This window comes from Delphinapterus leucas, chromosome 1, assembly GCF_059928025.1.
Source record: "Delphinapterus leucas isolate spDelLeu-1000000601 "Yukka" chromosome 1, BTC_Dleu_Yukka2, whole genome shotgun sequence".
Lineage (NCBI taxonomy): Eukaryota > Metazoa > Chordata > Mammalia > Artiodactyla > Monodontidae > Delphinapterus > Delphinapterus leucas.
Window position 1 is genome coordinate 125,190,518 of NC_143129.1, and position 12,715 is coordinate 125,203,232.

At 36.4% G+C, this 12,715-nt stretch overlaps 1 protein-coding gene across 2 annotated transcripts in view; it reads left to right on the forward strand.

Moving 5' to 3' along the window:
- The window catches only part of SLC44A5 (solute carrier family 44 member 5), a 99,014-nt gene that overhangs the window by 13,737 nt on the left and 72,562 nt on the right, over nt 1-12,715 (forward strand). For both annotated transcript variants that reach the window (XM_022581073.2, XM_022581071.2), the window contains exon 2: nt 8,464-8,548. In XM_022581073.2, coding sequence (XP_022436781.2) covers nt 8,464-8,548 — 85 coding nt within the window. The remainder of the gene's footprint in view (nt 1-8,463; nt 8,549-12,715) is intronic.

Consider the following 12,715-nt stretch of genomic DNA (forward strand, 5'->3'; position numbering starts at 1 on the left):
AGATAACGTGTAATTGGTTAGGTAGGCCCTAAGTCATATTTTAAATCAAGTTGCAGGCTCCGTGTATTAAATCATATAGTGAAGCAACAAAAAATACTTAAATCCTAGGAATTGTAGCTGTGAGTTTAAAACATGACAAGAGAAAATAAAAATAGAAATAGAAATCGAATAGCAAATAAAATTTAAGCATTGTGAATATTTAGGTTGAAGGAGAGAAAGATGATTTAACTGCTTCAAGTATACAAAAGATTTTTAAAAGCTAGATAGTAGTTAGTTATCTATTGCTGCATAACAAATTACTCTCAAACTTGGCAATATAAAGTAAGCAAACATTTCTTATCTCACAGTTTCTGTGGTCCGGAATTGGGAATAGCTTGGTTGTGGCTCTGGCTCTGAGTTCTTTATGAAGTAGCAGTCAAGATGTAAGCCAAGGCCACACTCCGCTGAAGGCTTGACTATGGTGAGGTATCAGCCTTCTAGATGGCTCCCTTGCACGGATGTCACCACGAGGCTTCAGTTCTTGCTGACTGCTGACAATCGTGGGCTTTTTCTATAGGACTGTCTGAGTGTCCTCATGACATGTCAGATGGCTTCCCCTAGAGCTACTGATCTAAAATAGAGAGAGGGAGAGCAAAGAGGAAGCTGCACTGCCTTTTATGACCTATTCTTGGAAGTCACCAAATATTATTCTGTCACATTCTATTCATTAGAAGCAAGTCACTAAGTCTAGTCCACACTCAAAGGATAGGGAATTAAGCACCACTATTTGAAGGAAAATTGTCAAATAATTTATGGACATACTTGAAAGCTGCCAAACATGCTGATCAGCTGAATAAAAGTAAATGGCATTATTCAGGTCTTTTGTCCATTTTTTAATCAGGTCGTTTGGTTTGAGCTGTTTATGTATTCTGGTTATTAACCCCTTATTGGTCATATCATTTGCAAATATTTTCTCCCATTTAGTTGGTTGTCTTTCCATTTTGTTGATGGTTACCTTTGCTGTGCAAAAGTTTTTAAGCTGATTAGGTCCCATTTGTTTATTTTTACTTTTATTTTCTTTTGCCTTAGGAGATGGATCTAAAAAAATATTACTACAATTTATGTCAAAGGCTGTTCAGCCTATGTTTTCTTCTAGGAGTTTTATGATTCCCAGTCTTATTGGGTTGGCCAAAAGGTGCCTTCAGTTTTTAAGTAAAAATAAAAGACACATTTTTCATTTTCACCAAGAACTTTATCGAATAACATGTTCGCCCTTTTGTTTCACTACCTTCTGCCATTTTTCAGGCACCTTCATAATTCCATCTTCCAAAATATTTTATCTTTTTGAGCAAAGAACTGTTCCAGGTGCCTTTTACAGTCTTCCAGGGAAATGAAGTTTTGTCAATTAAGAGAATTTTGTAAAGACCAAAATAAATGGAAAGCCGAAGGTACAATGTCTGATGAATACGGCAGATGAATCAGAACTTCCCAGCCAAGCTGTACCAGTTTTTGCCTGGTCATCAAAGAAACATGCAGTCTTGCCTTATCCTGATGGAAGATTATGCATTTTTCTGTTGACTAATTCCAGACGCTTTTCATCGAGTGCCACTTTCAGTTGGTCTAATTGGGAGCAGTACTTGTTGGAATTAATCGTTTGGTTTTCCAGAAGGAGCTCATCATAGAGGACTCCCTTCCAATCCTACCATATACACAAGATCACCTTCTTTGGATGAAGACCGGCCTTTGGTGTGGTTGGTGGTTTATTTCGCTTGCCCCATGATCTCTTCCATTCCACATTGTTATACAGTATCCACTCTTCATTGCCCATCACAAGTTGTTTTAAAAACAGAATGATTTCATTATGTTTCAATAGAGAATCTCATGCGGAAATACGGTCAAGAAGATTTTTTTCACTTAACTTATGTGGAACCCAAACATCAAAGCGATGAACATAACCAAGCTGGTGCAAATGATTTTCAACGCTTGATTTGGATGTTTTGAGTATGTCGGCTATCTCACGTACAACGTTGATTGTTCTCAGTTAATGTCTCGATTTAATCGCTATCAACTTCAACTGGTCTACCCGACCACGGAGCATCGTCCAGCGAGAAATCTCCAGCATGAAAGTTTGCAAACCACTTTCGACATGTTCCATCAGTCACAGCACCTTCTCCATACACAGCACAAATCTTTTTTTTTTGCATTTTGGTTGTGTTTCTAACTTTCTTGAAATAATGAAGCATAATATGCCGAAAATGTTGCTTTTTTCTTCTATCTTCAATATTAAAATGGCTACACAAAAATTCACCAATTTTGATAAGTCTTTTTTTTAAGTGCATGCTGATATGACAGCTGTCACATGCAATCTAACAAAATGGTTTCCAATGAAAGACAAGTAAGTGCTACTAGAGCCATCTTACGGAAAAAGTAAACAAACCTTTTGGCCAACCCAATACATTCAGGTCTTTAATTCATTTTGATTTTATTTTTGTATATGGTATTAGAAAATGTTCGAATTTCATTCTTTTACATGTAGCTGTCCAGTCTTCCCAACACCACTTATTAAAGAGACTGTCTTGGGGCTTCCCTGGTGGCGCAGTGGTTGAGAGTCCGCCTGCTGATGCAGGGGACATGGGTTCGTGCCCCGGTCCGGGAAGATCCCACATGCCATGGAGCAGCTGGGCCCGTGAGCCATGGCCACTGAGCCTGCGCATCTGGAGCCTGTGCTCTGCAACAGGAGAGGCCACGACAGTGAGAGGCCTGCGTACAGCAAAAAAAAAAAGAGACTGTCTTTTCTCCATTGTATGTTCTTGCCTCCTTTGTTGTAAGTTGACCATAAATTCATGGGCTTATTTCTGGGGTCTCTGTTCTGTTCCATTGATCTATAAGTCTGTTTCTGTGCTGATACCATATTGTTACTATAGCTTTGTAGTATAGTCTGAAGTCAGGGAGTGTGATTCTTTCTCAAGATTGTTTTGGCTATTTAGGGTATTTTGTGTTTCCATACAAATTTTAACATAGACATTTTCCCAAAGAATACAAATGACCAACAGGCACGTGAAAAGATGCTCAATGTTGCTAATCATCAGAGAAATGCAAATTAAAACCATAACTAGATATCACCTCATACCTGTAAGAATAACTGTCATCAGAAATAACACAAATCACAAATGTTGGCAAAGATGTGGAGCAAAGGGAACTCTTGTACACTGTTGGTAGGAATGTAAATTGGTGTAACCACTGTGGAATACAGTATGGAGGTTTCTCAAAAAAAAAAAAAAAAAAGCGTGACGCAGTGGATAAGATTTTGTGCTCCCAATGCAGGGGTCCCGGGTTTGATCTCTGGTCAGGAAACTAGATCCCACATGCATGCCACAACTAAGAGTTTGTGTGCCACAACTAAGGAGCCCACAGGCCACAACTAAGGAGTCCATTGATGCAACTAAGGAGCTGGTGAGCCACAACTAAGGATCCCTGGAGCCTCAACTAAGGAGCCTGCCTGCCACAACTAAGACCTGGTGCAACCTAAATAAATAAATTAATATTAAAAAGAAAATGCAGTACTTAAAAAAAAAAATAGAGGGCTTCCCTGGTGGCACATTGGTTGAGAGTCTGCCTGCCGATGCAGGGGACGCGGGTTTGTGCCCCAGTCCGGGAAGATTCCACATGCCGCGGAGCGGCTGGGCCCGTGCACCATGGCCACTGAGCCTGCGCATCCGGAGCCTGTGCTCTGCAACGGGAGAGGCCACAGCAGTGAGAGGCCCGCGTACCGCCAAAAAAAGAAAATAGAACTACCATATGACTCAGCATTTCCACTCTGGGGTATATAGCCAAAAGAAACAAAAACACTAATTCAAAAAGATACATACACTGCAGTGTTCATAGCAGCATTATTTACGATTGCCAAGATATGGAAACAAATGTCCATCAACAGATGAATGGATAAAGAAGATGCATATATACATACAATGGAATACTACTCAGCCATAAAAAAGAATGAAATTTTGCCATTTGCAACAGCATGGCTGTACTTGGAAGGCAATAAGCTTAGTGAAATAACTCCGACAGAGAAAGATAAATACTGTATGATATCACTTATATGTAGAATCCAAAAAATAAAACTAGTGAATATAAAAAGTATATGGGATTAAATTATAAGAAAGAGCTCCATGATAGCATATCCCCCAAAAAATCAGGAAAAGACCATGTGAAATCTATATATTTTGGAAATTTTTAAGCGTGTGAATAAACATCTACATCAGTGGCTCTCAACTGGAGCAGTACCACTGCATGGGGGGGGCGTCTTCTGGAAATTTTGAGTTGACTTTTTGATTGTCACATGTTTTGGAGGTACTACTGTCTTTTAGTGGGTAGGTGGAAGCCAGGGAAGATAGATGCCTGGCAATATCTGGGACAGTTCTGCAAAACCAAGAATTGCCCCGCTTCTTGCCTAACTTTCCCATGTACCACTCATGTAGGTGACAATTTGCTTTTAAATATTTGAATCTAGAACTTCTGTTTTAAAATTACAAATTTTTATTTTTGCATGGTTTTAATAACTACCAAGAGAACTTGAGGAAAGATTGTACTTTTTTGGTTGGAATTTACTAAAATTTTTTCATTTATGAAAATTGTATCATTGACAACACCACTTACAGTATTTGAGTCTCCTACACAGTACACCTGAATCCTCCTGCAATTATAACTGTTACATTCAGTGATTCTATCTATAGCTGCAAGTACCTATTTTACTCTGTCTTCTAACTTGGTCACATGCGAGCATTTACAATATTGATATGCATACTGTTTAATTAGAACTTATTTTCTTAGTTCTCATTTACATCACAGCTATTGTTTTTTTTTTAAAAGAAATTGTGTGTGGGGGTAGATGAGTTATGTATAAATAGTACTTCAAGATTTACTTAAAAGCAGCATTGTCAAATATTCGTTATAAAAAGGATGTGTTGGGTATGATGGAGTTGAGGAGGACTGACATACAAACCCATGATGCTACAGCACAATTCATCACCTTATATGAGAAGTCCTGACATTTGTGGGGAAATATTCTAGAACAGATCGAGCCAGAAGAAACATAAGTGAGTCAAATGTGTAATGTTAAATTTCCTAGTAGCTACATTTAAGGGAGTTAAAATAAAAAGATGAAATTAACCATAACCAAATATTATCATTTCAGATATACTCAATATGAACAGTATTAATGAGATATTTACATTCTTTTTTTGTTGTTGTTCATACTCTCTTTAAAACCTGATGTGTATTTTGCAGTTACATTATGTCTCACTTCAGATAAGCCACATTTAAGTGCACAGTAGACATATGTGGTTAGTGGCTACCATATTGGACAGCACAGTTCTAGAAGTTCCATGAATAGAGAAATTCCAAGAAAGGGAGTAAAATGTGAGAAGCCCCTTACTTTACTAATGGACAGAATGACTGCTACTGCATATTTCCTTTTCCTCCTCCTTTTTTCCCTGCCATATTCCTCCACTGGAGGTGTGGAGAGATGTGGACTTAATGGAGAAGATAAAGCAAACTAGATACCCTTGACTGAGGTGACTTGGTTGAACTGGCCCTTGAAGCTTTCAGCTCAGACTTGATGTTCCAGCTCAAACACAGAGCATATGCAGCAAAACTTCCGTGTCAGAGGATACGTGGAGAGGTGTAGCAGCAGCTTAGTAAACAGCCACCTGCCATAATTCAAAACTACAAAATCAGGAAGGAGAACTCTTCCCTTGACACTTCCATGTTCATCTTCCTCTCCTTTGTCTTGGGCATCAGATCCCTGTCAACCAGACTCTCTCCTTCTGCCAAGTACAAAGCTCTTCTTTACAGGTGTCAGAGGCTCCAAAATTACCTGTGTTATCTCCTTTCCTACCATATGTGTCTAACATACTGCTCATCCTCATTTAGCTGATATCCTTGTTGTTTCCAGTGTTAACAAGCTCATTCCTAATCTACCCTTTAGTGGGCAGCAGTATAGTGACTATAGTCTAATGTTTAAAGCATGAGCCCTAGAGAGCAACACTCCTAAGTTCAAACCCTGTTTATGCCACTAAAAACCTGGGTGATCTTGAGAAGTAAATAAAACTCTGAGCTGCAAATAATATCAGAGGTGAACATATCTACTTCATAGGGTTATTGTGAGACTCAAATGAGAAATGGATATAATATATTTAGCATAGTACTTGATACATGTAAGCAATTAGTAAATTGAAGCTCTTATTATTATACTGTTTCCTCAATCTATAATTCTTTCCCTACTCCTTGTCACCTTCCAGATTCCTTCTCAAATCTTAGTCATTTTCTAGTCTTTTCCAGGTCCCACCTCTTCTCCAAGCCTTCTACAAACTTTATTCTCTCCTTTTCATGTGTTTGTTGAGAACTCTGACATAAACTATACTGGTATTGACTTCTAGTACAGGACACAGAGCTGTCATTTAGTAAGATATTTAGCTGAATGACTATTGATGAAAAAAGAAAAAAAACTACAGCAGGTGTTGCTGATGCCCCACCCCATATCCCCTCAGTCCTTCCAAGTTTGCTTGCAGCTATGGCAGATAGTTTTATCATGCCCGCTGACATGGCAACATGGGCAGATGTTCTCCATGGTTCCTCAGAAGGTCCCCAGCAGCGTGGAGTCACCTCACCCATAACAGTATCCCACTCGTTAACATGCACTTTATTGGCTTTGCTCCCTTCCCTGTCTCACTCTCTTCGCCCCCACTTAATCACTTCCCAAATTAACTACGTGTATCAAAGTCCTTGTCTCAGTGTTTGGTTTCTGTGAAACCCAAATAAGACAGGACCTATCATTACTGAGTCCATATTGCACGCCAAGCACCACGTTAGGCATTCCACTTTCTTTATCTTCTTTCATATCCTCAACATTCTTTGGTGCTGGGTATTATTATACCCATTTTTTTAGTAACAAATTGGAAAGCCAAGACTAAAGCATTTAAGTGACTTGTTCAGGGTCATAAAAATATTAAGTAGCAAACCTAGCAATCCAAATGTTTCTTCAGGTGCCCATTTTGAATTAATAATTGTATAGAAAAGGAATATACCATTTTGGGATAAAGTTAAAAGAAACATATTACAGAGTATAGAGTCAGGTAAAATTAGAACTCTTAGGTATCTGACAAACTAAGATATAAAAGAAGAATTTAATAAAATAGTGCCTGGAGACATTATACATTGAACACTTAGATGTCATTTAAATGCCTTATTTATAGTCCACTTTCTTTATCCTGGGAAATAAAGATGGGAGCATATGGCAGCAGAGAACTGTCCGAATGAGTCAGATTTTGTAAGAAGGTATTAGAAGATGAAACTGTCAATGCCTCTATGACATTGAAGAAAGAATTAGACAAAGGAGACTTTTCTGGGTACTCGGATACTAAAAGGAAAGGCTTGGATGGATGAGAAAAATTATTGAGAAAAGTGTCTTTTCTATATTAAAATTCTCATTCAGAATTGATTTATTTTTATCTTCCCAAGTCACACAGGCTATGTACATAAGAGTGATTGGATTGTAACATGAACTGTCAAATCCATTACATGTGGGTAAGGAGATAGCTGGAAATGTTAAAAGAAGCAAAGGACAAAGAGATATGTTTTCCATATACAAAGGCAAGCATTAGGTGACCAATAAATTTCCCAGATTTTTAGGAAACGTATTAATCAAATTAGAGAAATTAGAAACATTTAGTTAGAATTAGGGAGTATTGCCCAATTTAGCTAATGTACGTTGCTTTGTGTGGTTCTCTAGTCTAGCTGGTAAGTATATAAGGGCTATGAGTTTGTATGAGGTAGAGCCCACCCAGCATCTTCAGAGAAAACAGAGCCAAATCTTTAATTTCATGAAGTTTGAAAACACTTGATATTTATAGGCAGCTTTGAGATTATCAGACAAAGTGTACAGTGAATTTTTATTATGTGTTACTTCTGAAGTTGCTACTGTTCACCTTTACAGTGTCATAAGAAATCATAAAGAACTAGCCAATTTGAATTGGGTATTATAGTTTCACTCTTTTGAATTTTTTGTAATGGTCTTCACTTATGTATAACCCAAAAGAATTACATCATAATGGGTACTGCAAATTTATTAGCTCTGCTATGAAGTCATTTAGTTTTGAGCCCTAGCAAAAGTGACTTCTTGCCACCCAAGCATTTGTAGTGTGCCCTCTAACTCACATTTTAATAAATGTCATTTTCTAAGTGCATTACCTCATGTTTTGGCTACAACCCAGATGAATCCTGAGAGAATAAGAAATATGCTTTCTGACCGATTCATCCATATTTTATTTTACTTTTCATTAAGAAATTACTCTTTTAAGAAAATCAATAATCTTTTGTGATTGAGGGGAGAAGTTAGTGTGTTGCAATGGTGCATTCTAATTTCTCAAATCACACTGCCTTCAGCCAGCTGTTGCTGATTTTTTTTGTCTTCTCTTGTTCCTGCAGCCTGGGTCAATGGCGACCCCAGAAGAGTGGCCTATCCTACAGACAGCCAAGGCCACTTTTGTGGCCAAAAGGGCACCCCCAATGAGTGAGTATGGCCACTTTGCTTTGTCTGATTTTACTGTCTAAGCTGGAACCTAGAAATCACTTTCACATTAATCCTACTCATAAGAGGATTGAAGTTCATAATAAAGGACTTCCCTCCCCTTTTCCCCAGAGGCAGTTTATAAGCAGGTGGGATGTTTCATACTATATGACTTAAGACAAGATGTCATTGTTCTGCAGCATTTTATTAGAACACATGAAGACTCTGCTTAGTAAAAATATAATTGTACTGGGTGAATTGGACCAGTGATTTTATCAGAAACCATATTTTAAAATGCCTTATGAAATGGGCTATTGGAAGACTGAGTTCTGAGGAGCTGCTAAAAAGCTAGACAGTGCAGTTGTTAGAATTGTTTTTGCCACAATGTCTACTGATAAATCACTCCACCTTTCAAAGTGAGGGGCACACCTAGAAAGTCTTCAATGAGTGGCAGGCCAGCTTTTCAAGACAACTAGCCTGCTGCCGACAGTGACCCTAAGTAGCTGAAACAAACAAGGGGGAATGTTCCATTAAATTCCTTTCTAATGTTAATTATAACAGAAGTTTTCATTTATGAAAGCAAGTTTTCTTTCTTCATCATAAAGAAAAAACAAAACAGAAACATAGATTTCATATTTTTAGAAATTTTTTTCTCCTTTCTCACTGGTCCATTTCTTTTCTGGTAGTACCTGAGTTTTTACTCAATACCCTGGTTCTTCATAACCAATTCAGTTTCTATAAAAGTTAGTATTGAAAGGGTAAGAGACCAAGGCAGCAGCAGCGCTCTCTACCACCAAAAACAGCAAAAAGGAGTCTCAGAATATTTCTGTTGTGTCCCCATGTTGCCCACCCATAACTTGGAGCTTATTATTCCAAGAGATAAACAGATTTAAAAAATAGGTTTAGGAAAGGGTTAACAACACACACGGAGTAGAATTATTATGGACAATCAAGAGAAACCAGAAATTTTGGTGAGGTTGGGGGGTAAATCCTTAATCATGTCAGGTTGAGTTTATGGTGGGTAAGCTGACATCTACAAAAGGTCCTCATTGCCTATTAGAGACAACTAGACTAAAGGATGGTAATTCTTATCTTAACCTCTGTAACTCTAAAGCTCCTAGACATTGCCAACAAAACCTTCACACTATGAAGGACAAAGAAAGCACCAGGTGGTAAAAAGATCACACAAATCTCTAGTTCTTTAAAATAGGCTATTTTTAAAAGTGAAACAATGTTTCCCAGGCCTAAGCCAATGACCCACTTATTTCCAACAAAAATGGGATACCACAATTTCAGTACATAAAGATCATTCAAAGACAATCCTAGTGTAACAGATATGTTCTTTAAAGTATTATTTACAATAACAGTATATTGGAAACTATACAGGTATCTAACAATATGTGGATGGTAGTAAATTATGGCCCATGTATTTAATAAAATATAATGGAGCCATTAAAAATGTATGTTTATATTTTTAAGAATTGATTATGTTAATTTTCTTTATAGTTTTTGGATTTTGTGTCATGATTATAATTGCCTTCCTTCTCCTGAAAATAACATTTAGCTATATTTCTCTAGTATGTCTATGGTTTATTAGAAGTTATAAATTTCTGATGCACTTGGGATTTATTTTTGTGTATGGAATGAAGTAAGAATCAAACTTTCTTTTTTTCCAATTGCAGCGCCAGTTGATCTCAGAATAGTTCGTTGAAAAATATGCTCTTTTTCCTCTCTGATTTCTGATACCACAATTATCATTTGGTAAATTTATATACTTGTTTACAAACCACCTATTGTATTCCAAAATATATATTTTTTAAGCCTCTCAATTGTTTTAATTCTTATATAAATGTGTATTAATTTGAAAAGATAAAAAGTTACTTTAAATGATTCTGACAGTTTTTAGTAGTAAGTGAAAATATTTATGAAAATATCAGATTTCAATCCTTAAAACAGTGTGAAGTTATCATAGAACTAGCAGAAAGAAAGAAATACAATTACAAATATCAATTTTGAATGTGATAAAGATGGGATTCCAAGTCAGTAGCCGAAGAGTAGATTATTAAATAAGTGGTATTGAGTTAACTGAAATGACATTCATGAATATAAAATAAAATTGGATATTTATCTCATACATTATACCAAAATGAATACTGAAACATGGAAATATTGTATATAAAATATACAACCAAAAAGTAACAGAAGAAAATGCAGGGGCATGTTAATAGAATAATGGGGTAAAGAAGTTTTTTCTAAACATGACCCCAAAGCCAGAAAATGTAACAGAAATTTTAAAGTATGACACAGAGTAATCCCACTTTAACCCACAAAGTGGTATACAAAGTTAAAAGATAAATGGAAATTCAGGAAAAAGAAATTTTTTCAACATGTATACCTGACAGTGGGTCAGTAGCTTTATTATATGAACTACTTTTATAAAATCAAAAAAGAAAAAGATGATCATTCAGTGTAGAAGTTGGCAAAAGTGATAAACAGGAAATAACATGATATAATGGCCAATAATAATAGAAAGTGCTGATCAACCACAGTTAAAAAAGAAATGCAAATTAATAGAGATATTACTTTAGCTTATTAAGTTGTCAAATAAATTAAAAAGATTAAAATTTCCAGGATTGACCAGAATGAGAGGAAAAAAAGACATCTTATTTTCTACTGGTGGTAGTGAAATATGATAATATTTATCATATTTTATCAAGTATTTATGAAATTTGTATGTTCTTTTTGATTCAGCAGTTTTTCTCCTAGAACATATCTGATGGAAATTTGCATAAACATTCCTAATGTTATAGGTACTATGAAATAGTAATAATAAAATGGAAACAGCCTAAGTGTCTATCAATAGGAGATTGATTAAATGAGTTACGCTAAGATCAGGAACAAGACAAGGTTGCCCACTCTCACCACTCTTATTCAACATAGTTTTGGAAGTTTTAGCCACAGCAATCAGAGAAGAAAAGGAAATAAAAGGAATCCAAATCTGAAAAGAAGTAAAGCTGTCACTGTTTGCAAATGACATGATACTCTACATAGAGAATCCTAAAGATGCTACCAGAAAACTACTAGAGCTAATCAATGAATTTGGTATAGTAGCAGGATACAAAATTAATGCACAGAAATCTCTGGCATTCCTATACACTAATGATGAAAAATCTGAAAGTAAAATAAAGAAAACACTCCCATTTACCATTTCAACAAAAAGAATAAAATATCTAGGGATAAACCTACCTAAGGAGACAAAAGACCTGTATGCAGAAAATTATAAGACACTGATGAAAGAAATTAAAGATAATACAAATAGATGGAGAGATATACCATGTTCTTGGATTGGAAGAATCAACATTTTGAAAATGACTCTACAACCCAAAGCAATCTACAGATTCAATGCAATCCCTATCAAACTACCACTGGCATTTTTCACAGAACTAGAACAAAAAATTTCACAATTTGTATGGAAACACAAAAAACCCCGAATAGCCAAAGCAATCTTGAGAACGAAAAACGGAGCTGGAGCAAGTAGGCTCCCTGACTTCAGACTATACTACAAAGCTATAGTAATCAAGACAGTATGGTACTGGCACAAAAACAGAAAGGTAAATCAATGGAACAGGATAGAAAGCCCAGAGATAAACCCAGGCACATATGGTCACCTGATCTTTGATAAAGGAGGCAGGAATATACAGTGGAGGAAGGACAGCCTCTTCAATAAGTGGTGCTGGGAAAACTGGACAGCAACATGTAAAAGAATGAAATTAGAACACTCCCTAACACCATACACAAAAATAAACTCAAAATGGATTAAAGACCTAAATGTAAGGCCAGAAACTATCAAACTCTTAGAGGAAAACATAGGCAGAACACTCTATGACATAAATCACAGCAAGATCCTTTTTGACCCACCTCCTAGAGAAATGGAAATAAAAGCAAAAATAAACAAATGGGACCTAATGAAACTTAAAACTTTTGCACAGCAAAGGAAACCATAAACAAGACCAAAAGACAACCCTCAGAATGGGAGAAAACATTTGCAAATGAAGCAACTGACAAAGGATTAATCTCCAAAATTTATAAGCAGCTCATGCAGCTCAATAACAAAAAAACAAACAACCCAATCCAAAAATGGGCAGAAGACCTAAATAGACATTTCTCCAA